Source organism: Myiozetetes cayanensis, unplaced genomic scaffold (genome assembly GCF_022539395.1).
Source record: "Myiozetetes cayanensis isolate MyiCay16 unplaced genomic scaffold, myiCay2020 scf1, whole genome shotgun sequence".
NCBI classification, from domain to species: domain Eukaryota; kingdom Metazoa; phylum Chordata; class Aves; order Passeriformes; family Tyrannidae; genus Myiozetetes; species Myiozetetes cayanensis.
In genome coordinates, this window is record NW_026086604.1 from 51358623 (window position 1) to 51386370 (window position 27748).

The 27748-nt window shown below is 40.3% G+C and overlaps 1 protein-coding gene across 2 annotated transcripts in view; it reads right to left on the minus strand.

Annotated features, from left to right (window-relative positions):
* Positions 1-24661, minus strand: part of PIEZO2 (piezo type mechanosensitive ion channel component 2) — a 294412-nt gene extending 269751 nt beyond the window's left edge. For both annotated transcript variants that reach the window (XM_050321408.1, XM_050321398.1), the window contains exon 1: positions 24542-24661. In XM_050321408.1, coding sequence (XP_050177365.1) covers positions 24542-24605 — 64 coding nt within the window. In that variant the 5' untranslated portion in view covers positions 24606-24661. The remainder of the gene's footprint in view (positions 1-24541) is intronic.
* Between the last annotated feature and the right edge of the window lie 3087 nt (positions 24662-27748).

Here is a 27748-nt window from a genome sequence, read left to right on the forward strand (position 1 = left end):
AACTTTTCAAGTCAATTTCTGTTCTCTGCTCCTGAATGATAATTAATAAATTGAAGCTAGCGCCAAGCAGAATCAAAGTTTGGTGGTCAGCTATTACCTCTGGTTCTTGAGGCCTGGACATGCTGCAAAAAGACACAGTGCCCACCCAAGCAGAACAAAAGGAAGAAAAAATATTTTCACTTGTACTCTCTAGCAACCCTTATGGTTGACTTTGAAGCAATCAGACAATCTCCAGAGAGAAACACATAAGAGTATAGCACCCCCTCAGTCCTTCACTGCAGGAGGGAAACCCTGCCTGCTCTGCACAGAAGAGAAATCATGAGTCTGGATGATGACTTTTTCTCATCTATTTCTTTAATTGTTAATGTGGCTGGGAAGGTTTTCTTTTCAGGTGGTTTCATAAGGTAATTTATTCGTGCCATCTGTCAGCACCTTCTACTACTTCTAAACGGTAGGACAAGCTCTCAGCACATCAAGGCACACACATGTTGGTGCCACTTTTGTTTTGGTTACCCCTGGAGGAAATGGGAACATGCCAGACACACAATTCAGCCAGTTAACAACGACATGGAGTAAATAGCTTGCATAATGTAACGCACATCTAATGGCCCTATCTGGTGATGCCTTGCTGTTCTTCAGCCACTCTGCAGCAATATATTTTACTGGTATTTTTATTGGCAGCATGATAATTTAAGTCTGATGAAAAGCTTCTCTAGCCAGAAAGGGGAGACAGGGCTGAATTAGCTCAACAAATCAGCTACATAAATTTAAAAAAAAAAAAAAAAAGTATCATCAGCTGAAAAAAACTCTGGATGGAGATCTCCAATTAAAATCTTCATTGCGCACAAAACCCCAAAACCAACACATGTACATGAGGGCTGGGGGAAATTGAAGATGTTTAAACCAAAACATAAAATAATGCCTATCATTGATACTGAGAGCATTAGTGAATAAAGCTCATTTAGTAGAAAAAGCTTCTAATCAGTTCATCAATCAGTAAAGGTAGCATAAGAAGAGAAGAGCAAACATATGGGCAAAAGAAAAAGAACAACATTGTCAGCCTTTTGTGGTTTCTATACAAAATCCTTAAAAAGAAGGGAAAGAAAAAAGGGGAAGAAAAACAGACATGGAAAGGTATAAAACTCCAGTTTACCAAAACCAGACCCCCTTAATATGGTTCTTAACCAGCCTAGACAATTGCAGTAAGTCTGCAAACAAATTAAAAACAAGGGTTAAAATTATAAAACGGAAGTGGCTACAGAAGTGATCTGAGTAATGCTGGAAATACTTTCCAGCTGCAGAAAGGTCACCAGCAGAGCTCCTCAAGGACAAGTCTTAGCATGGTCCCTACTATTTTTTTAGTTGACTTGGCACTTAAAATATGAGTGATAATGAAGTTTGCTAATAACACAGATCTGGGAGCTACAGTCAGTATGAAGAAAAACCAGTCTCACAGAATTGCATGATCCTGAGGACTGAAAGAACAGGAATGGTATTACATTTAGTAACACCAAAAAACTTTTAGCATCACCTGAAAAGAATGAGCACAAAACACCAACAAATCAAAAAATGTGGCCATTAAGTGTTTGCTCTATTTGCAGATCAAACAAAAACAGCTATACTGGAAGAATGTGTATGATAAAAGACAACTTTACTGGCACAGGAATTACATCAATTGCTGGTAAAACCTCATCTAGACAAGAGTGTACAAGTTTCAATTACACCTCTTCAATCCAAAGTAAGACAGATAATTAGTAAAAGACCTACAGTTCAAACTGTTTAGACAAACAAAAGACAGAGAAAATAGCAGGTATCTGTAAGCACATAACAGGCAGGAGAGTAAGGCCAAGAGTGAACAGGGAATAAAAGCTATTTATGCTAAAGAAACAGGGTTTTTACACTACAATAAAGAGGCATGGCTTGGCTATAAAGGAATTTTCATTGTGAGTTAACAGGATTCTAAGCTTTCTAGACTGATGGAAAGTCTGGAAGAGCATTCACAAGCAACTCAAGAGTAAGGCAAACAAAACCTTGATTTTAAAGTGGAGTTTGATATGTTTGTGTGGAGACCATATATTGCCTAAGTCCGTGCAAGCAGAACATATTTATGAACCAGAAGGTCTCTAAAGAAACCAGCTTTATGCCTGATCGAGTTCAGACATACCTGAGAATGGACAAAAATGGTCTGCCACTGCCTACATATTAAGTGCAATGATGATGTGTAAGCTCACCTACAACAACATATGACAGACCTATGTAGATAGCTGAAGGGGAGAAAAAGAGTTTTTTCCTTTTTCTTTTCTTTCTTTTTTTTTTGGCAATAAGATGGGCTGATGTTTTAGCACAGAAAAAGTCTCTAAGTGTAGCAGGTTATCATGGCTCTGTTTATAGTACCTTTGTTTGCAGTAGTTCCTGGCACTTCATGCATTTTTCATAGCTGTTTCTTGTTAGTATATACTGTATTCCTTGGAGTGCCAACAAAAATGGCACTCAGTTGTTACCAGCATTTTATTTTAACAACAAAACAAGTAGCAAGAACAACACCTTCTGACAGTCTTACAGGACTAAAATTTATTTGTGATGCAAGAAACACGACAACCGCATGCCAAAAGAACTGTTGTAAATGTAACTTTCAGTGCCTAGTCACTAAGCCACCGATACCCACAAAGGTTCATTAAGACCAGTTTTCCTTATTTGTGCACACAAACGTAACAGCAGTTCTATGCACATCCATTAACACATGTTAACACCACATTTTTATGAGCAAAACCAAATATCGTAGACAAGCAAATGCTGATCTCCATATATAATTATTGTTTTGCATATAAAAATCTGATATTTTCAGAAGGAAATTTCAAAAAAAATTGAAAAAGCCATGCAGGAGGCACCCTGACCCTGCAGACAGTTTATTATGAGACAATCTTAGCAAGCAAATCTGAAGGTGCATTACTCCATTTACATAAATCCTTCCCTTTCAAATCTTTTTTCCTTCTTCCTGCCAAATCAATAAATGGTCTCTGCCCCACTTAGTGACTCCTCTCATGCACTCACTTTCATGTTCTCTCTCTCAGCCTCTCTATAAATGTACCTTTTTCCTCCACATCTGGCCCCTGACTATATACTTTTCATGTCATCACAGAGGGGCAAAATTCTTCCTTCCTTTCACAGTCTGCAGCCCCCTCCACCAGAAAAAGAGAATAACACCTAGCAAGTCTACTGTCACATACCCTGGATCAAATCAGGTTGCATGAGATTCATGATTTAATACTTTCTAAAAATTAGGGTGATTCATTTTTCTTACTGCTAAGCTATGTTTGGCTTAAATGTAAATTCCATTTGAGGTTCTGCATATACCAAATCAAAGCAACATGTTTACAAAAAGCAGATCTAATCGGCCCACGCTAGCATTCAAACTCTTAGAAGAGCACTGCTACAAAGAAAGAAGAAAGAAAGAAAAAAAAAACCAACAATCAAAACCCACAGCAATTTCTTGCAAAGACTCAGCTTCCCAGTGGGGACAAGGCTAAGGAGTCCCAAGAGCATTGCAGCCATAGTTGCAGTAGTTTATCTCACAATTGTCCAGATAAACAGTTTCCATTTTTCAAAAACAGACTCACAGCAAGTAAGTGTTTAAAAGTTCTGCAGGTTTTCTCCCTTCCTGAGATCACCAAAGACAAATCCACCTTTAAGTTTTGCCTTAAAAAATATTCATGTAAAAAAAAAAACCAATCTAGAAATAAGAAGGCATAGTTAAGTTGCTATTATTAAAGAATCCTTATAACAAAACATGTGGACTGTAAGTGAAACAGAAGACCCCAGAAACAAGCAAATCTTCTCTGTCCTAACAAAAAAATGTCAATATACTAATTTCCAAATTTTAAAAGATTCTTTACAAATCGGAGTTTCAGGCATGTACAGCATTTTATTAAGTCTAAATTAATCCAGTGATAGAATATGAAACACAGAACAGACATGTTTGTATGAATCCTTTTGGTTGGTGTATGACAGCACCGCTTAATTATTTTTACATGTCCTGGAAGAAGAAAGTTAAAGAACTAATTGCTGTGCTAGTACAATAAGGTCACAACCCAGTGAGACATAGAAGGACTAAAATAATATTCCCAAGAAAAATCAAATTTCCTGAAAAATACAAGGATGTAGTTAATTTACAAAAAGTATCTCTATGTGGTCACGACATTGTTTTTCCATATACAGTTGCTACAGAGCATAAGAAAGACCATATTTTCTCTTAAAACAAAGAAAAATACAATTCAAAAACATAAGACAAAACTGAGCAGACTCTTTCTAGACAAGCAAACACCATTACTGGCTGACTGGGGCTGATTGACCAGGATTTTAATAAACCAGAGAGCCACAAACTCATAAAATGAGAATGTATTTGACACTGGCTGACTGCCTAATTCAGAGCTTGTTGTGCCCAGCAGCCTTGGGTTCACTCTGAAATACAGTTAAGATGGAGGAACGGGATATCACCACTGCCCTAAGAGGCAGACCATGATAACTCAAACAGCTGCCACACGTGAGTGATGACAGAGGAATGGGGAGGTGGCAGAGCCAGGATCTCTCTTCACTGAGAATGCTGAAGTGGTTGGCATTTCTCTGACACCCAGCACAGCCCCAGGATTGGCAGAAAGGCAGTTTCTCCGTGTCCCACACCAGCAGCCCCAAGGACCCCAGGGCTGGAGAGCCAGGGGAAACTCACTGCTCTGGACAGCAAGATCCCATCTCTGCTGAGCTGATGGCCATGTGCTCTAGAAGAGCTCAGCCAGAGGCACCAAGCCTGCTGAGGGATCACCATCCCTGCTGGTGACAAACCCATTGTCACCCCACCATGTGCAACGCTGGCTCCTTGCCGCAGGGACCGCATCCAGCCCAACACGTGAAGCACAAAGTGGTCTGACTCAGACAGTTGTTCTACCTTACTTTTTAAGGTCAGCCCTTCCATAGCAACTCACACCACCAGTTTGATCAAATTTTGAGAAGCCAGTCCTGGACTGTCATAGCCATTACTGCACTGTCTACCACTTTGTCATGGAGACATCGCACACCGAGGGCAGGTGAGGAGGAAGGATGGCAACAGGAATGCAGCCAACTGAGCATCCCAGAGACCTCCGTGGATCACAGAGCCCAAGAGAAGAACATGACATGGAGAGAAGAGCAGGAACAGGGAATACTTTCTAGGGAGAAACAAAAGATACACTAGCACAATAGACACATTGTTTGTTTGTTTGCTTGCTTGCTTTTGATTTTTTGGTTTTTTTAAACACAAACCAGAATCAGTTAATTCCCAAAGTAGGTGAGTTTGTGCCTTGGTAAAGTTGCAACGAGTAATATTTACCATGGATCTTTTCACAGTTTTAGTCATTTCTGGGAAAATCACATTACTCTGAACCACACTAGAGGCTAATGTAAGTCACAAAATCAGATCACTATCTCCACAAGAACACCCTTTAGCCCCTGAAATCAAAAAAACCTCCAAGCCCAAAATACCAAATTCCATTCTGGAATGCATATACTTCACCACTCCCTCCTTTCAGCACCATTTCACATTTGTCACTTATGATGTCTCTTCTTGTGTCCCTGGTCACTTCCTCAAATTGAGGCACTCTGAAACACAGAGGAGACACAAAATAACCTTTGTTTCTCCTCCATATTTCCATTTCTGTTTTCACTGCCTTTTGGTTTACATGCAGTCTTTGATTCTCTATTTCTGCATCCCTTCCATTAATTCAGTTTTTTGTAAAAGTCCTGTCACTTCTTTTCTTGTCATTTCTAGAATTCACACATTCTTGCTGGCCACCACAGCTAACATATCTTCTATTGACAGTGTTATTTGCTGTTTTTATTATCAGTCTGACAGCTGGCCTCATTAGTTATCTTCATCTTTGTAGCCTGCTTCCAAACATCATTAATCTCTTTGAACCCATCTACTAATTTTCTCATTTGTCACATGAGCCGGTGATTTCTCTGCTCTTTTCTACAAACTCTTCCTATCCCACTCTACTAACATCTTCCTTATTCTCATTTTAGCTTCTATACTGAGTTTGCTTGCTCTCCTAGTCTTCATTTAACTGCCCCTATCTGCCTGCCTTCAAATGCTTCATCAAATGGGCTTAAAATAATCTTAAAAACACAATCCCCCTACAGTCACATTATTATATACATTACTTCCTCATTAATGATTCTCTCCTGTGGTACTCAGCAGGTCAGTAAATGACACTCCATTTGGATTTCTTCAATTCTAACTCAATTTGCTTCCAGTGAAGGTGACTGTTCTGGAGTCACACCAATGCAATCCCTCTAAACCACGACTCTCTCTTTCAGAAAAATGGAAGGCTTAGAAGCAGACCAGCTCCCACACGAGGCTTCTAAAGAGGAAAGACAAAATAAAATAAAGTTACAGCTTCAGATGAATATTTATTCTTCTGAAATCTGTCAAAAAAACAGTCATCCATCTTGGTTGATCTTGATACTTTGATCTGTCTTGATTCTTCAGAAGAACCTCACACAGAAAAAATGTTACACATACATAAATATGATTAACTTGGTATACATTAATAACAACGAAAATCATGTATAATACTTATCTAAGTGTTGGACACTTTACTGTCCATCAACATGTATGCTAGCACCCATCACAGAAAGCAGGATATGTGGCAGTAGGCTCTTGTCCTGCTCAATCTCTTCAGGCAAAGTTGAGCAATTATGTTTCCTCATTGTTGCCAAAATGATTACATAAATTTTGTAACATAAACAGAAGGATCAACCAGTGGACAACAACACCAGAAGGATAGAAAGTATCTGTATTGTCACACAACTACAGAAAATAATTCAGTTTTTTACTCGTGGACTAGGGAAATCTGTTTGTCTTTTGCTGAAAGAATTTAAATTCACCCACCAGCTACTTTAAATATACTTTCAAATGCCTCCTGTGTGTGTTCACATACTCTCTGGTTATGTAAAAGAAATCAGTTCCCACTACTTGGCCTGAATTTTTAATATTCTGATCTCTCAGTCTTGTTTCAAGAATGGGATTTCCACACCTTTTCCCTCTAATGCCACCTGGAAGAATAATGCAAGGTAAAGCTCTTCCACCTACCAGTTCTTGTACTGCAGCAAACATTTCTTTATACCTCTGCTATGGATTTATAGCATTTAACTAAAAAGATCACTTCATGTAGTAAAATTTGGTATATCTACACTCTCACATTTTTCACAACTTACTTACTTCACTACATGTTAAGGAATTCAGTAATGCCATGAAGACAATATAATCAAGATAATCCATTACTACTGCACAGAACATGTAACTGGACTTCCCTCTGCAAAGCTTTGCTTCTTATAAGAGAAACAGGACAACCATCATCCCAGCCAATAGACCAGGCAGTTTAACTAGTGATGTGTGCACAGGTACTATCTGAAACAAACAAAACAATCAAAAACCCTTATGAAATTTTCTAACAATGTCAGTCACGAGTTGCTAAAAGCGAGACCTTTAGAAGGAAACACGCTCTCCACTCCACATTAGGTTCCTTGCATATTTTTAGCAGACACTGGCAGCCTGGGCAGATACTATGTCTGATGACACTGAACACTAGGGAGAATGCCATGGTTATCTGACCAAGCATATGTTTGTTTTCTGCATGTGCTACTCTGTCTTTGACCCACAACATAGCAGACATTTTCAGCAGTGCCAGTCATGTTCTGAACCACGCAAACCATTTCCACAGCTTTCTAGATTTAACCACAGTAAAATCATCTCACACCACTGAACATTTTTATTCTCTCTAAAAATTGCATTAGTTGTTTCATCTCATTGTATCCACCTAGCTCTTTCACTGGTACTTGGATTTGCTAACACATCCATGCACAGAGACCCTCTGAATGTTAAATGCTTCCATTTCTACTCCCTAGGAAGCCAGCCAAATATGTGATGCCTATCATAGTACTCAGTCTTAGCCATGTGTCTTACACAGGTATCTAATGAAATCTAATGAATGTTTCATATTCACGCATAATTCTTATGTTTTCTCAGATGATTTTTCTTTTGGGTCATAACCCCAATTTCAGATTTGTCAGTGCATCAAAAGTAACTGCTTTCAAGTTACCAGAACTCCATCACATACATAAGAAACATATTTGGGGTTAACTCTGACTTTTTCCCCTGCCTGGTAAATACTGGCAAAAGATTCTGATTTCTCTCACACAGTCGTAATTTAAATTCTTAGAATATAATTGTTTGATATTACCACTTTCAGTAATTCTGAATCAAAGAAGCCAGTCATATCACATTGTTGCTATAATTAGATATTTCAGGTAGCGCTACCCATTCTATATTTGATTAATATTATTTCCAAAAAAAGACAGATGATTACTTCGGTATGCTGACCACTCAAAACTCACAAGAAATCAATGCAAGATACAAAGATTCAAATACTACAAGGTCAAGGCCATTTGTGTCAGAAATAGCATAACCATCAGGACTAGAGCAGTGATCATCCCCTGCTACTCAGCACTGGTGAGGCTGTACCTCAAATCCACTGTTCAGTTTTGGGGCATTAACTGTAAGATAGACCTTGAGGTGCTGGAGCATGTTCAGAGAAGGGCAATGAAGTTGATGAAGGGTCTGGAGCACAAGTCTTATGACGAGCAGCTGAGGTAGCTGGGGTTGTTTGTCCTGGAGAAAAGAACACTGAGGGAAGACCTTATCAATCTCTAGAACTGCCTGAAAAGAGGTTGCAGTAGATGGTTCTCAGTCTCTTCTCCCAGGTAACACACGACAGGACAAGAGGAAACATCCTCAGGTTTCACAAGTGGAGGTTTAGATTCGATATTAGGAAAAACTTATTCACTGAAAGGATTGTCCAGTGGTAGAGTCACCTTGCCCGGAGGTATTTTAAAGATGTGTAGATATGGCATTCAGGGACATGTGTTAGTGGTGGACTTGGCAGTGCTAGGTCAACACTTGGACTCAGCGATTTTTGAAGGTCTTTTACAACCTGAACTATTCTATTCTACCCTGTCCTATCCTACTCTATCCTACTCCATATCACCTCTACCTTATTAGTTATGATCTCTTAGAACCAATGTAAATATATAATGAGCTTAATTATACTATAATATAAAACTGACAGACAGGAATCTGGGGTGAACTGCAATGAAAGATGCAACCTTTGCACAATTTCTTTTTGCAAGAAAAGTGGAAAGGAAGATATCGAATGATGGATGCAATTTGCTTGGGTTTTTGTTCAGAACGCTCAACATCCATGGGGGAGCTGAATCTGGGTTTTTTTGAGACAATCAGACAGGAACAGCTAAAAGAAATAAAAAAGAAGGATAAAAGGCTAGCAGCAAAGACTACTCTGCCAGCCTAAGGAATCTTCTTTCAGCCTAAGGAATCCTCGTTCTTATGTTCATGAGGAGAGACAATGATGTTATGGCCTATGGCAGTAGTCCTTGAAGGCAATGCTTTCTACCCGAATTTTGATAAAAAACATAATGAAACAAGTAACCTCACTTTAATGTGCTAACAACAGCTCTGCAAACAACACTAACAGTATCTTCACCTGTATTTTTCATTAAACATTTCGTGAAAGACACTTTACTTCTCATGTGCATAAGGCTGCATTCCTAATATCTCTTTCTCTAGTTTTTGTGCATAACCATGATATCATTAATTTACTGACATCATTTGTGGTCTACCCTAACCAGATGGCTACTGCTGACTTTAAGGTTGAATCTCAGATATTTCTTATTTTAAGCATCAGGAACAATCTAATTAAATACAAATATACCTCAGTAATGAAGGGAATGACAAGCTGATGATTAGTTATCTAAAGCTGCAGCAGCAGTTGCTTTCTAGGTTTTTTTTTTACATCTTCCTCTGATTTACTCACCTTCATTTGAGATGGTGTGTTAAATGTTATCTAATTAATGGAATTAAGACACTGGCCTTTCTACTGGCAGTACTTTTTCTTGGACAACTGCCTAGGGAATCATTATGGCATTTTTTAAATAAAGAAAATAATAAAAAAGATACATTTGCATCATGCATTAAAGAATCAGCTTTCACACCTGAAAGGTGAGGTTTTGAAATCAATTAAGCAACAAATGTGCACCAAATCTAGTTATCAACATCAACATGTTAAAAAATAAAACTATTAATTCTAGTAAAACAAAAGTCACTAATTAATTATTACCTGAGCACATTTTAAATGCACTATCTCAAGGAAAACAACAAAAAAGGGAGTGTTATATGTGAAAATAGTGTGTGTTTACCTTGATTTACCTTGCTACTTTTAACAGTAATATGAATTTGCAAAATGCCATTCTGCTCATTCTCCCCACCTTTTGAAGATTTGATTCACCTCTTATGCACACACATGGGATGCAAACAGGAAACTTGTCAGGTCTGATTTGCAAGAAGAATGTGTATCTCCAAGCAAGTATGATTCCGTAAATTACATGGAGTCTGGCAATTCTGAGAGCCAAGCATATCTTCCTTAGCTCTTTTTCTATTCCCACATGCTAGCAAAGGTACACATACTTCTTGCCAGAATATCAGAAATATGTGAACGTTCTGGTTATACAATCTTTATAAAACGCTAAAGCTAAAATTACTAATATTTCTAGACAACTTTTAAAAACACACACTATCTTGATATTTCCCTGTACATATAAATTTACTTTTTAAATGCTTTATATTTAGAAAAGAAGATGATCTCACAAAAAAACACCAGTTTGAGCAACAGATGACAGTACATATTTTATTTGTAGAACTGCATGGGGAGTGGTTTTAACTTTTCAAAGAAAGGAAGGAGCAACAGATACAGACAGTGAAAAATGCAAATTTTAAGGAAGACTGGAGCAAAAGCTACAGGAAGACATGAGTATATTTCCCACAATTACAACAGTTAACAGCATTAAGAGCCATCACAAAAACCATCTGGGCAGCTACAAGAACACTACACTTGTAACTGTTTCCCATGCTGAAATTATCTATGAGCAGACCTGTACAGAACAACAGAAAAAACAGTGGTTGCATGTAACTCCTGGTATCAATATCTTGCCTTTTATCAAATGAAGGCAAGCAATGCTACACACCATGGACAGTTCAATGTATTATATGGAACTCCTCCCATGCTTCTTTTAGAATGAAAGAGCTTAGAGAAGAAAATTTCTGGTACACAGTGGGTTGAACCCTCTAAAGGTAGCACAGTTAACTAAGCACTACAGTCACAGAAATAAACAATAAATCTTGCCGTTTTCAGGGGGAAAAAAAAAAAAGGGAAACAATTCATTCTGTTGTATTTATAAAACCCAGTAGAATATTTTCTTTGAATGTCTAGCACCAAGTGTTTCATATAGCCAAAATCCAAGCCAGTTTTTTAAATACTTGTTTCAAAATTGCAACCCAACTACTGCTAAAAGTAATTTGTCAGTTCTACATGAGATGGAGACATCTAGGAGAAAAGAATGCAATACAGAAACATGCAGAACTAATTTTTTTCCTGTGGTTTTAAAACAAATTAGCTGTCAGTGATTTGCAGAATAACAAGAAATACTGACTAATTAAAAATGTTCAAGTATGTGAGCATGATTCCTGGGAAAATCATGCCAATAATTTACTGGCTAGTTAGCCCCTTAGAGAATGCCAGCATTGGATAGTTCTTGAAATTGAGAAGAAATGGTGTAGGTCTTGTATTAATCCATCATTCCGTTCATTGCAAGTCAGTGACTGATGGCTGTGCCAATGTTAAGGAATAACATTCATTAATAACCAGCACTTCCAGCTGAGAAACGCAAGTTCGACCTTTCTGAACCTTTGGATGCATGTTGTGTGTGTTAAGGCACAGCAAATCAAACATGCCCTACAGATACTAGTGGGGTTGATTTATTTCTTTTTAAAACCAAGAATGGAAAACTCCACTCTCTTGAGATTTGAGGTACCAGTGAGTTTACACAAAGACTGAAGAAAGAATTCTTCACAGCGGGATTTCCAAGACTTGCTGCTATACAGTTTAGAGCCTAAGCTCCAAAGCCCTAACTAGGACATCTTGAAAAATATACTGAGGCATCTACTTTCATGTGAGAAGAGAGAGTTTAGGATTTACTGGAAAGGCTAAATGCTCAGGTCCTTAAATCAAAAATAAGTAAGAAAAATTTGTAAAAGTTCTGCCTGGGTAGCAATACTGACTGTTCAGATATAATATCCAGTATCTCTTTTTACTTACAAGCCTTTGAACACAGTTTAGAAGTTCAGAGTTAGGTTTTTAGCGGGGAGTAAGGAATAATAAAAATGGTCAATGTTTATTTTCTGTTTGTCACACTCAAACAAGGTGAAAAAGTTTTTCAATCCAACATCAATATAAGCCACTGGGCTGTATCAACAGCAGCATAGCCAAGGGAAGGGATTACTCCCTTTATTCAGCCATTATTAAATCACATGCAATTTTGTCCCCTCTCAGGTCAAGAATAGGTTGACAAACTAAAGGTCCAGGGGAGATTCCCCAAGACAGCCAGTGCTGGAGCTTAAGGCCCCATGAGGAGCCCCTGCAGGACCAGGGCTCGTTCAGCCCCAAGACAAGACAGCTTTGGGTGCACCTCACAGTAGTAGCCTCCCAACACCTAAGGGGAGGTTATAGAAAAGACAGAGCCAGGCTCTTTACAAAGGTGCATATTGAGGTACAGTGGCTACAAACTGAAGTTGGGGGCATACAAAGGATGAAGAAAAAAACACCCCACTGATCGCTAGACTAACTAAGCACTGGAAGAGGCTGTTGACTTCCATTCTCAGAGACTTTCACAAACCAACAGGAAAAAGTCCTGAGCAATCACATTTAAATTCAGTGTTGAATTGAGTGAGAGATTGAAGAAGAGATCTGATGTGCCTTCCAGACTGGGATGCTCTGAGGAGGGAAACAAAGATGGACCACTGCCCATCCTGTAATCACTTCAGAAACCTTGCAGGGGAGTGGCCAACCTCAATTGCTCAAAGGAATGCATGAGAAACCCAAACCAAGTAACTACAGAAGTACTTGCCCCACAGGAGAATACTATTCATTCTCCTCAAAACAGATGCTCTTGCCAGTCTTTGTTTGTTTGTTTTAAACAACTTATATATTCTTATTTCAGTGTATTTCAAAAATGATAAACATGCATTAATTATGCAAGAAAGATACTCTGGGAATGAGACCTGGTTCCTTCCAGTTTGCAATACTGTGTAGCACTGAAACAATCTTACTACTATTCCATTTCAAGGGCAACAGGAAACAGCTTCCTCCACAGGGGAAAGAAAGAAATGGAACTCCCCCAAATACAGTAACAGTAAATACAGGCAGGAAATAACCTGACATCCTTCTGCTGCAATTTTAGCAATTCCAACTGCTTCATCCTCTGGGGCACACTAATGACCATTTGGGGCTTTCTGCCACTTCCTTACTATTGCCAGTATAGCTCATCACCAAGCAGACAAATTGTAAGAAACAAGATTCGTGTATTTATTTCCTCTTTTTTTCTTTTTAACATGGAGTTCTCTAAAGGAAGGGATCAACTGCAATGATTAGGCCAACCCTCATTTCTAGACCCTCAAAACAGCTCTGTGGAGTTGTCTTACACCCCTCACCACGATAAAAATGTAGATATCAGGGGAGGCTTATTGAGTCTGGCAAAAGTTGACAGTGGCTTATTTTACATAGGGCACCTTATAGCAATTTTTGCTTAAAATTGCTGTGGTGCAGTAAACTGCAAGGGTCTCTTTTAAAAATGCATACAATGAGTATGTCTACTTATGCTTTCAGCAAATTAATCAAAAATGTATTTGTAGAGGTCTTTAAGCAACTGTGAAGCTATATGTGCAGAAGACAATGAAAAGCTGCAAGAAATGGGTTATGTTTATGTACAGTAACAGCATTATGATTGAGTTCTTTCACTCGGTTCAATAAAAACAAATGACTAACAACTTAAATACTACAAAAGGGTATTTAAAGATACAATATTTCAATAATCTTGCATATATACACAGTATTACTTGTATTTTGCCTCAGAGTATACACACAGACATTGCGTTTCAAGGTTCAAACAAATGAAAAGATTACAACTTGGGGAGCAAAGTTGTAGTGAGTGGAGAAAATGGAAAATAGAGTCGATTTCCTCATACTTGGGACTTCTCTCATCACAAAGGCATCACTTGCAGAAGAGCATGGAAAATAGATGTCACTGAATGCCAATCCCTCTAAACATTACAGGGCCCACTGTTAAGAGCAATGAGCCATTAAACAAAGAGATGAAGTCAACTGTTGGATTTACTCAAAACGAGGTGGTAGTACGCTTAAGGCTTGTGTGGTACAGATGAAATTCGATTTGCTTGGCTGACTAGGTTTTTCTCCCCCATCTATTGTGTTTTTTGTGCCGTATCTTAGGGAATATGAAGGTTGTTTCATCTGAGAGTAGGGAAACAGTGATGCTCTGAGCTAAGCTGTACAGTCTGCCACCCTAACAAGCTCAGGAGTAGGCTCACATAAGACTTTCAAACACACCTATACCCCATGGAAATGATAGGCCCCTCCCAAGCAGCAAGAAGGAAAATACATTCTTGTAGTAGTATGGACACATATATTATTACCCAAAAAAGATCAAAGGTCCTAACCAATATACCCTATGGTAAGAAAAGCATGAAATCTTAAGGGGAGGGGGGGGAGGGAAATGTGTCAAATTAGGCAAGTAGAAGATCATTTATACCTTATCATTAGAGTTCCTCTAATTAGCAAATGTACAAAAATAGTTAATAAATAAAATTAAAATCATAGGAGAGGCTTTTGTTTTGTTATACTTCAGGAGAAAACAACTAAGAAGGTCAGAGAAAATGTGGCATCAAAGTCTATATTCAAGTTTATAAGAAGAAGCATAGTGAAAATCATGAACTGTAGAGATTAAGGTCCTTCTAATTGAAACATATTTTCACAAATAGACAAATAGACACTGGACCACACTGGTTCGTTGGGGGTTTTTTTGCCCAATTATACACAGAATTGATGGAAGAAAGTGCTAAACTTGATTTTCTTTACCAGAAGCTTTGTTTTTAAGAACACAGCAAAGGTATTTTATCCAAAGCACATCTTAAGAAAAAGAAAAAAAAAAAAAAAAAGGCTGGTAAACAGGTTATTTATTTTCTTTCAATTTATAGAAAAGAAGCTATGGAAGTGGTGTTTTTTATTTACATAGCACTATACTGGAAATACACATGCCTCACATTTAGCTAACAAATAAGAGATTTGGGTCATACTTCACAGATCTTTGTTCTCCAAATTACACAGTGATTTGACATGTTAAAGCGTCTAGAGAAGAAAGAAGGAGTAAGAATCAAAAAGATTATGCAGCTCCTCTGGCTGATGGTACACGTATCACCACAAAATTTCTTTGACCAACATCACTACAACCCAAAGAAAACAATTTTATAACTGTAGTATTTAGAAAAGGCATAAATATTTCTCGACAACTTTCTACACAGAAATATAAAATTATTGCCATCATAGAAAATGTTGATGTTATCAACAACTCATGCAAAAATGAAGAAAGTGATTATAATTCCATCGCAAAATATATGTACCAGAAAGTCTGCTCTCTATACTTTCTTTTAATTTGCTATCTTATAGAAGTGAAATTAAGTATTTAACTTTGTCAAAAATGCAACATTAGTAAGAAATGTAATGGGGCAGGTCTTTAAAATTTTAAGCACCGAGCAAAGGACAAATGAATTGAAACATGTTTTAGCAATTACATTACAGCTATGAATACTGTTTTTAACAATATTCTCATAGAAATAGGGCAACAAGACGCCAACATGAGCTAATACGTATTTATGGTCTCAAAAGTTTTTTACATACATCAGAATTTATGGAGACAAATTTCCCTCACTTGCCTTTGGTTTATGAACTAATCTATTCTCAGTGACCAAGAAACTGCTATTCTGCTGTAAAAAGCCACAAATATAACAAGGGAAGAAAAACATAACACAAACAGATGCAGCCATTATGCAAACATTTTGCATGTTCCTGATATTTTCCAATATATGAGCATGTATTAAAATGAAAATTGAGTTAAGTACCACTGTACTTGTTTGCAAGATTTCCAAGCAAATCAGTGTTATTAGAGATACATAATGCTGTAATCAGTATCACCTTTCACAACTGAAGATTCATCAATTTGGAGAAAGGTTTACTTTCAAATTACAAAAAGCAGGGGTACAGTGTGTTTCACTGATCATTCCTTTCTGAGCCTTTGCAAACTCAATCTGCATTTAACAAAAGCTAAACTAAAGTTAAAGGATAAACATGTAATTGCAACCTGGAATTTATGACTGCTAGCAAAAGGAGATCAATGTTCCTCAAATTACCTAGGAGCTAATTTCTCTAATAGCATGCCTTTTAACAAAAAAAAAAAAAAAAAAAAAAAAAACACACATATCAGCATAGAGTTTATTGAGTAGCATTAGCACAGCTAGGGAAAAGACAGCACTTGTTTAGCATCTTTTTAAGTTTTGTATGCTTCAGCACAACAGCAGCCCAGAACACACTCCCTTAGGTGTTAAGGAAATAATTTTCAGTCTCCTATGCAATTTCTGATCAAGGGAGAGAACTGACCCCCACTATACTACCACTTAAATACTCTATTACCACTTACATACTTCAGGTTTAAGTTAGGGTTCTAGCAGGCTACATTAACTAATTAGTGGCTTAGAAACAGTAGACGGAGTATGCAATGTCTGTAATCCCACGCTTTATAGTATTTTGTCCAAAAGGGGTTAATAGTGTATCACTCACAAACACACAGACTCACTTCAAGTTTTACTTCATTTCCAAAACAGCTTCCAAACAAAAGACTACCTGAATGAGTTCAGAGAAGAGCTACACTGCACTGTCTAATAATTCAAATTATAAAAGTATAGTGTCCTAAAACTCTTTATTTATGGGGAAAGCAGATTTACATAAGGTTCATCCCTTTCTCTTCAGAACTGGACAATTGATAGGAAACTCAGAGCTGTTAATTTCCACTGTTAATCTTAATAGTTGATTTTATGCCTTGCAAATGTTATTCTAAAGTGTTAGAGTAAATAGAACATTACACTGCTGTTGATTTAAGTGATTATACATACTTTTTCCCATCCAAAGGATTGTTTACTAAGGCAACAAACTGAAAATGAATTAAAAAGTACTCCTTTTTATTCATGGTGGAGTTCACCCATGGAATTCAATGCCACAGACTATTATCAAAGCTAACACTGCAGCTCAGATTTAAATATATAAAAGAAATTAAAACACAGAACAGCAACCTTAATGCGACATTCAGGTTTTACAACTGCCTACTTAAGATGGCAAATGGACAGGTAAGACTCTCATGAAAAGAGAAGTGCATTAATTTAATCACATCCTGAACATAATGCATCAAAGGATACACTTCTAACAAACACACCTGATTTCTAACAAAACAGCAGATTTATCTGACAAAATAACTCCCAGTATACCAGTTTCTCTCAGTAAAAGAATCAGAGGATTCCCTCACTCACATTCCCGGTAGCAACACATGCACTTTCTCTGAAAACTTCTTATCTGCATCTTCTGACCTGCTTAGCTTCAGAGACCTGTCTGATGACAGAATGAAGATCTGTGATCACCACAAAAGTAACGTTACAGAAAACTTTTGCCCTATTAAACAAACCTGGATTGATTGAGTTACAAATATTGATCAATCTACTGCAGCACAGGGAAAAAACAAACAAAACAAAACAAAACAAACAAACAAACAAAAACATCATACAGCAAGTCATACTTACAGTATCTTTAGAGCTGCCTTAAGATATTTCAAAGGCTAGTACAATCTACTGACCGCACAGACTTTTTTCCCTAATTAGCTTTGCCACATCATTCTCAAACAGCCTGTGTCTTAGAGTACTGCAGGCCAACAGAAGACAATAGTTACTGATGCTCCTCAAGAGAAATATTATCCTCAAAAGAAAGATGCTACAGCTTCACAATGGCTATCATTTCAATGAGAAATCAGAAAGAGAAAAGAGGGGTAAAGAAAATCAGAAGTGCAAACATCCAGCAGCTTCATACACCCATGGAAAAGATTTTACTGTTATGAAGGAGCACATCATTTGATGTCCCTAACTGATCCTTTTGATGATGCTTCCTTTTACGAGTCCTTACAGCAGCGTCAGCTACTCTGAAGTTGGTCGGCTTTTGCCAGGATTTGCAACTCTGCTACTCCAACAGACATACTGGTAAAGCCACAACACAAAATTATTTTAGAGTGGTTTTAAGTGGTTAGAACTGTTGAACTCTGTCTCCCCAGCCTGTTGTGTATTAGTTTTTGTTTCCCGCATGTTTGGACTTTTAGCAAATACCTGAAAGGAAAGAGCACCACAGCTACACATGTACAGATGCAATAAGCATTCTCCTTCTTGATGTTCCTCGGAAATGTCTTCCAAAAAAATGAGTTACCTATTCTCAAAATACATAGAGGTCTGTCGATTCATGCTATGATCTGACTGCTCTGATTTTAAAAATAAAAAATAATAACTAACTAAATAAATAAATAAACACAAACTATGGCTCACTCCTGTACCTGCAGTTTAAAAGATAGGGAATTTCACGTATGACATAATTTGCAATTTATACCCATGAGCTCCAGGACAAAAAATAAAGGATTCAAATGCTTCCCAGTTCTTACAGTCACCAAGCAAACTGTCCACTTTCTTCAAGTAACTCCCTCCAGTCAGCTGCCTTCCACCTATTTCCATTCCCAAGTTCAGTGCTATCTGTGGAACAAGTTACCTACTTGGTAAGCCATACGCCTTGCAAACTTAGAGGTTCTGATTTTGTGTAATCTTAAAAATGTAGTGGATTCAAACCACTTACCAGAATAGTAAGAATAAATAAGTAAAGAAGTGAAGAACTTAAGAAGTTTTATCTCTATCTTATGTGGGATTCATCTTTATATAGTTTCCCAGCCTACATGCTAGGGGGAAGCAGAGGCAGTCAACCTGAGATGGTTGTTACACAAGAGAGAGAACATTGTGCTTGTGGTACAGTGCTGCCTCACCCTCTCCCAAATACTGGGTTTTTTTGATCTTAATTGACCTAAGATGAAAGCCACAGAGATTGCAATGACATTTGCTTTTTGTACACAAGAACTTCTAACCCTGTGCCTACAAGCCTGGAAAATGTTGCTCCCACTAGGCTGTATATATTGCTCTTCCTTGACACCTTTCACCTGCTCCCACTGAACTAGGCAAAACTTCCTTTAATAAAAGAAGCCAGATAAATTTATCTAAATCATTTGAAGAGGGGAAGGAAAGCTTCCAGTTTAGCCCGTTGAGGAACTCTTGTGCAAACTGACATCCGAGTTATTTTTTTTTCAGCATGCTACCCACTAAGGTTTCCTAGAATTTTTGTTGTTGTGACTAATAATTTTATAAGTGTTTTGGCACAACATCAGAGTTTTAATACTATCATGGTGTTTCCTATCATTCTCTTGGTACATCATAATAAATATTTCCCCATGTCACCATAATGGCAAAAAAGCCCAGTTTGATCTTTGCCTTCTTTTCAGTAACTGACCAATTTTAGAGCATTACAAACAGTACTCTCCCTGTCTACATGAAGTTTATTTCAACTTTAAAAATATGTCACTGTTTTTTGATATATATATATAGTATATACTGCAATATGCAATGTCACTATGCAAATAACCCTCTAGTATGAACAGTCCTGCATCACAACTTGCTTTGTCATCACCGTGACATCACCTGCACAGACTGGCACATAAAAGTCATTGTGGCCTGAAAACTGCAATGCAAAGTCATATTGTACCATCATTTTTTGAACAGCCACCTCCAGTGCAATCAGTGAATAGCACCCAAAAAGTAATAATCCAAGCATGGCATTGTTCACTGCCTCCACAGGATTGTCTTAATATTACAGTTGTCCAACTTATTCTCTCTATGGGAAGTGTGAATAGCAATAACTCAGAGCATCCAAAAAAATTATTGCATTGGGTTCTGAAATACACCAAAACATGTAATTTAAAATTCATTTAAGTGTCTAATAATGTAGCCATTCAGATACTACCACTCCAAAACTTTTATCAATTAATTTGGGGATAAAAGTTGAAGAGCACCTAGGCACCCTGGAATCTACCTTTTCCTTCCAAGGCAGAACAAGGATCTCACTCCCACTAAGAGACTTCCAGCAAGTGAGTATACATATTTTTGAAAATACTATAGTGCTTTAAGAAACATTCTCTCTAACATATTGTTTATATCCTGAAGAGATTATAATTCTGATTCATTCAATATCGTTATGATGAATCATGGTTGCTGAAAGGACAAATAAAAGGAATTCCTGCTATTTACCAGGAGTTCAAATACTTGGCTCAAAGAAACAAGTGAAAACTTACAAATAATATCTGAACTCTGTTGCCTGCAAAAATTACATAGTATTTTCTTTTTACCTGCCATCACCTTCAAAACACGGATACTTCTACTGAACCCCTCAGAAAACCCTCAACTTTCTGAAAGCTCCTACAACACTTAGCTTATCTGGGTCAAAATTCAAGAGTTCAGAAAGCAAGTGTAACTTCAGAGAAGTGCTTGGGCCAGGCAGCTAGCTCACTGAAGCCGATTTGCTGATAATACACAGTCCAACACCATCAGCCAAAAACCAGAGACAGATGTCCTCTGGAAAAATATCCTAAGCATTTTTTTCCCAGCACCCCATTTGAAAATAACCATATTTTGCTTAAGAAAAAAAAAAAACACAATTAATTGCACGTGAAGTAAAATAATTGGAAGCAGAATAATTAAAAATTGTTATCAAGTGATGTAAACCAACTTTGTGGTTCAAGTGTCTACAAACCAAACAAAGCAATTAGCAAAAGACTGTTTTCATGCCTTACTTCAAAGAGACAAATCACCTTTTGCATGCTGCAAGCATAGATGACTAACAAAAAAAGACAGGTTCACACTAAGGCTCAAGTTTTAAAAAACAAAACCCAAAAAGCCCACTTTCCACCACCAGTGCCAAAAGCTCCCTCTCATCTATTTTATTGTTTGTTTTTTCAGCATTGTACTACTACAGTGCAGGAAAATATCACATCACAGTAATCTTTCTTAAAAAAAACCAAAAAACACCACCCAACAATAAAGTACCCCACTCTTTCTGTCTTGTTAAAGAACACAACACTTTATTTGCAGGAAGTTTCCCATTACTGTAAGCTATCATTTAAATTCTAGGTTCACATCAGACTGAATGTAAGATTTTACCATGAAGCCTACAATCAGCTTCCAAAGTCTTTCATTTTGTACATGTTAAATTTCCTGTCTTCAGCAGACACTTGAGATACGTCATTCTTGAGCTTTAAATGGATACATTTAGGCTTACCTGCTGCAAAAGTTCACACTCTTCAGTGCTACAGATCTGATCCTAAACATTCTCACGAAGAGTAGTGTTTTCTCAGTTTCCTGGTACTAATCAATGCTTGGAAACTATTTCATACCAGCAAAGGTAATTAGCATTAGTATTTAATTTTACTTCCTTTTAAAATAAAATAAACAAAGTATTAAGAACTTAAAGCATTTACCATTTTAACTGTATTTTTAAAATCAGCTTTTAGCTTAGCAGATGTGTTATTTTTAATGAGTCCACCACAGCTGCCCACTGCCCTCCACACACCTACTCAGGGGTCTCCAACCTCATTGCTTTCCACTCTTAGAAACAGAAAAGCAAATTATACCACAATAAGAAACTCTAGTAATCTAGCATTTTAGAATCACACACAACGGATTCTGATCCAAAAGAACAACTCTGTATTTCCACCCTTTGGCACGGGCAGACACATTTACTGCCCAGACGGGCAGGAGACACAAGGCATCACTATGCACAGAGAGTCCTCGTGGCAGCTTTTCAGCTGCGGATGTAACCTCACCATAAGTCATACAAAAAACCATCACTTTGATATATGAACTCTAAAAAGCCTTTTCCAGAAGCCCATGAAACACTTCCTTGATGCTTTGGAAAGGAGGAGAGCACTGGCTCAGGGATAACTCAGGTGCAGACACAAGATAAGTGCAAAAGTGAAGCAGGCTGAACTAGGTCCCATCCTAGAGAGGACTCTGCTAACAGCTTGTGAAGGGGAAAAAAATAACACCTACAGACACAGTAAATTAAGGTAAGAGACATGCTGTTTGTCCATTCCTCTCTCAAATCCAACTGAACAGGATCACTAGGTCCAAAACCAAAAGTTCCGCAGTGAGATTTCTTTTTCATGCTCAAGACGGGAAGTCCCTCCTTCAGGTTTTGTATTTCGATTAATCTTCAGATGAGTAAGATTTATGAGCACAAGCAATTCATGACAGCATCAGTTCTCATCTGTGGAGGTATTACTGCAATGCGAAAGTACTTCTGCATTACTAAACATCAGCAACCTGGACAGGAAAACAATTTTATCTGAACTTGTTTTGATACAGAAGGAGTTTGGCAAGAGCCAGATTGAGAGTCTGACAGAACAATACCTCCCCCATTTTCATACCACAGTTAGATATTATAGTATTAGAGTAATATTAAAAAATTTCATGCAAACAGCATTTCTTTTCCAGAATCTTTTCTTCTCCCCATGTGTCTTTCCTGTAAATTCATCCTCATTCACACTTTAAAGATCTTTCATATCTTTAAAGAAAGCATGGATGGAGCCCACCAAAATTTGAACAGAGGGTGCCCTATGCCCAAACCTTGCACTGAAAGACCCACCTGATACCACCACCCTTTGGCTTTGAGGGCAACCCACCGCTTGCCCCATCCATCACCATCCAGTTCCTCTGCACACAGTGTTCCCACACACCGGGCACCAAGGCACTGACATCTGGTTGCACAGGGATGGCCCCAAAGCCCTTCACCCACTGCCATGGACCCGGGGAACTGTGGCATCCCCAGCGCCATTGATGTCCATGTGTCAGGCATGTGCAGGTCAGGGCACCTGGAGGGAGGTCACCGGCTTTGGAAGCGGTAGAAAACGGATGCAGGTGCTGGCGGTGGTCTGGAAATCTGCCTTCCTCTCGCCCCACATACAACCCTGCTAACAGCACCCACCACACGGTCTCAGGCACGGGGATGGAGGTAACAATCCATTTTCAATCCCAGGCTGCGAAAGCAGGAGAGGCTTCTCACTGCGCGGCACCAGGGAGCGCCCTGGGTCCCGCATGCCTCCGACGGGGCTAAGGATGCGCTCCGCGTCCTCCTTCCCGAAGAAGTCGGAGGCAGTGGAGGGCACCTGGAGCCAGAGCGTGTGGCACACCTCCCGGGAAAGGTGGAGGGAAGATGCTGAAGTAGAGAGGCTCTGGCCGGGCCGCCATGGGGCTAGCGAAGGGCAAACCCCTGGGAAGGATGCATGTTTCGAGGGCTGCTGGGCAGCCCTGTCCTGAGAATACGGCGAGGCCGGAGAGTGGGAGACGGCCCCCTCAGCCCTGAGTTCGGCGCCCGCCTCGGTGCCCTCAACGCGGCCGGGAAGGGGCCGGCGGCGGCCCGGGAGCGGCCCAGGAGCGGCCCGGGAGCCCCGCGGCGGCCGCGCAAGGTACGGCTGGCACCGCTCCGCCGCCCGCGGAGGATGCGCGGCGCGGGGCTGACCGCCGACGGGTTCCTTTCCACGCCGTGCAGACGGGACACCATCCCCGGTCCCCGCTCTCCCCGGGCCCGCCCCGCAGTCCCTCACTGCCACGGCGGGCACCAGCCCCGAGTGAGCCGTTCTCCGCAACCGCGGCTCTCGAGGCGACCCCATCGTCCTGCCGATCTAAGGGGCAATCGGGACTTATTCAGAGTTTTATTATCAACTTGTGCGGAGAGCACAGCTTAATATTCACCCATGGCTGGACACCGCAGTGCTCCATCCAAAAATAATTCGTTTCTTGGATGGCCGCCTGCTAAGTAACGCGTTTTAATAAACTGAAATTTCTCGCTCCCAAAGTAAGGACAATCTCCCTCCTGAAAACCTCCATAAACTTGAGAACTGCTCCTTCTGAAAGACGCTCACTGTCCCCTTTACAAAATACCCCCGAAACCCTAAAACGGCAGCTGAACCAGACTGCCTGGAGGGCAAGCTTTGAATCCTCCTCTCTCCCACGCCTTCCCCGAGGATGCGGGGCGACACGGGGCTCGGGAAGCAGCGGTAGCGTTTCCGAGAGAAGAGCGAGCAGAGCCCCGCCACACGTGCGAGCCCCGTACTCCCGGGCGAACAGCAACAACAACAAAATTAACAACAGCAACAAAGATGTAAGAACTTAGGGCTGAGTTACGAAGTTCAAAGTTTCTCGGAGAAATAGCGGAATGTGGGAGATGCCGCGGGGAAGGAGCACGGAGCATCCCCCACGCCGTCCGTCCGGCGGGCAGCGACGACGGCCCCGCGGGCCCGGGACGCGCAACCCGCCCGGCGACCCACCGGAGGGGAGAGAGGGAGGGAGGGAGGGACGTACCGGCAGTGAGGCACACGGGCAGGAGCAGTCGGAAGGTGAGCCCGCACACCACCTCGGTTGCCATCGCGGCGGGCGCGGGTCGCGGCCGGCCGGCCGGGGAGCCGTCCCTCGCTGAGAGCCACCGCCGCTCCTCTAGGTCCGCCCGTGCGCGGAGCCGCCGCGGCGGCGGAGCATCGCCCGTCCGTCCCCTCCTCTCCTCGCCTCAGCCGCGCCGCCTCACGCCTCCCGTCGCATCCCGGCGGCAGCCCATGCAACCAGCGCCGCGCCGCACCCCCGGCCCGGGGCACACACACGCACACCCCCGCCCCCTCGGGCCTCCCCACCGCCCTCCCTCCCTCCCGCCCGCCTCCCCTCGGCGGCAGCGTGGAGCGGCCGCCCCGACGGCGCGGGCCCAGCCGGCGGCACCCGCGGCGCGACCCGCGCCAGGAACTGCCCCACGCCCCGCCCCGCCCGCGCCTCCCCCGCCCCACTTGTGCCCCCTACGCCGGGACCCTCCTGCCACCGCGCTGGCACGCACCCCGCGGCCCCTTCCCGCTCTGCACCGAAAATTTCGCCGGTCTTCCCTACCATTATTTAGTGTTAATGTTGTTGGGGTTTTTTAACTGATTTTTTTTTTTTTTTAAATTTGTATTATTTTATTTTTCGCGTAATGTTTTTGTTGTTTAGTCGTTTTGTTTTCTTGAGTGGGGGAACGGTTTTCTCTAATCTGTTCGCTTCCCGGCACCCTTCTCTCCATCACCACCCGCCCCTCCCCGCCAGTTTCAGCAGCACGTTTAGGTCCATAAGAAAATTGTCGCCTGGAAAAAAAAAAAAAAAAGATCTGCGGTGGCTGGAATGTATTTGACTTTTCTGGAAAGCTTTTTTACCCTTTAAAATATGGCGCTGGTTAGAAAGTGCTGCGGGTTTAAAGGGGCTGTTTTAAGGCTCAGCTGGCGTGTCCCTGTGCATGTGCTGAATAAACTGCACAGCTGGGGTTGAATTTTACAGTGGTGCTGTAAAATAGAAAATTACTAATATTGCTACCAATACAAGTGGAAGTCCGTCTCATCTTTGGCCATAGATTGCAGTCCCTCGCACTTAAATGAGGGAAGTTGACACTGAACATCCTCTTCGTGGGGGCAGTGTTGGAGGCAACACTTCAGTCCCCTGCAGGATCTGAGGAAGGAGAAAGCAGGAGCAGTGACCCTGTGGTCCTATACATAAATTCTCAGTGCTTCTTCCAGGTGGAGAATTTCATCCAGTCATACTTCAAACTGAAAAAGTCTTAGATTTGCTGTTGAAGTCTTGTTTGCATGCTTGATTTGTTTTGGGTTTTTTTACTCTTATAATTACTTTAGCTTATTTTGCTTTCCTGTGCTTTTTAAAAGAAATTATTTCATATCCTTATTGCAGAGAAAAATGTTTGCAAACTTGAGTTTGACTCACAGGAGAATACAAAGGGTCTTTTAAGGAAAAATACAAAAATCTTGTGCTTTGGGGGTTTCAATGACAAGTTTTGAGCCATGAGGATATCTGATTTTTGTTTTATGAATAATGGCAATTATTCAGATATTCAAGTATTACATAACACCCTAACTGAATCTGATACTAGTATATTTGGAAAGTGAAGAACTCCAGACTTAAATATATGAAAACACTTGGGAAAGCTGAGACATCAGCTACAGACACTAATTCAACATGCCTAGTGGGTCTGTTAAAAGGTCCCCTATCAAGAAAAGCCTAAGCCTCCTCTGAGGAGGTATAGTGAGTTCATACTCAGCGTGTGGAGTTTAAATGTAGCATCTGTCTGCATTGACAGAGATTGTAATGAAGCCCCATCCCAGCAGGGTGAATGTGACAGCTCAACTCGGTCTCAGGACACAGCCTGGGAAGATTGCTCCCTCCCTTCCCACATTCAGGCCCAGTGTGGCTGCCACAGACATCTCAACCATGAACCAAATCTGGATATTTCATTCTCAGTCTTCTGGCATAAGTTTCTCTGCACATCGATCTTTGTGAGCACACCTGGTGATCATGTCTACAGATGGTAAAACGCCAGGATCAGGTAGTACTTAATCTGCTAATGAAGTATATGATCAGCCCATGGTAAAGTCAATCCCACCATTGTTTTAAGAGCACAGGATCCGCCCCAAAAACTGAGTTCCTAAGTTCCTTTGTAGCTTTTGAGGCTACAAAGCAGCAGTAGTCTGTGAGTGTAGGACACATGCATAGCTGAAACATTCTGTGCACTTTAGCAGCACATGTTCAGATATTGATCAGGTTTGGTATTCTTTTTTCAGTTTTTCAGTCACTAAAGAAAGGATAAAGTATTTATTACCCTTATAGTACAGTTACCAAATTCTTTGCTTCCCTAAGAAGTGATTTTATGCTTGTGTTTAGAAAATAATTAGCCAGGTTTCAATATTTACCGTTCATAAGGTATGAAAAGTAGAGTTAAAATATGCATATTGAGTGGCTCCTTACCTTTTACCAGCCTGCTCTTCTACTGCAAAATCTATGCAGCCGCAGTGCCACCTTTTGGCTAAAATGTCTTTCGTGTAAGTGACATTTCTTTCCCTCAGCTGCAGGGAATTAACTGTTTGCACACACAGAATTTTAAGAGAACAATGAGACATCCATCGTCCATACACCTCTGGAGTGGTAAAAAGCATAACAAATTATGTGAAGCCTTACCAAGAACCGTGTGCTCCTTCTGCAGCTCAGCTGTTGACAGAAACAGTAAATGCACTAACCTGAAAATTGTAGGAGTGCTATTAGCCAGAATGGAAAAAATAAAACACAGGACTCTGACTAAAGTAGTAATACAGAAAGAGAAACTGAATTAATGGGGAAATTGTCTGTTGGATTAAGTGTAAATAACAGAAAACAATGTCTACAAGATAGCCAGGAGTTTAGCTAATTCCAGTTTTGCAAATGACATAAAAAGCAGTTTGAATATAAAGCAGGAGGTTTACTTCTTCCCTAAGGGCATACAACTTACTGAAATCACACTGTGGGCCACACAGCTTTTCTCCTTCCCTCTGCAAACCAGAGGAAATTCACAGACTGTGTGAGTCCTACAGCATATAGTAAAAGTGCCAGCAGGGGATGCAGATATCTCACCACCTGCCAGCATTTCTTTCCCTTACTTTCAGCTACCAGGATCTCAGATCCCCAGGTGTGGGTGTGTAACGCCCACCTTACGTGAAAACATTTTAGCAGTGGGAT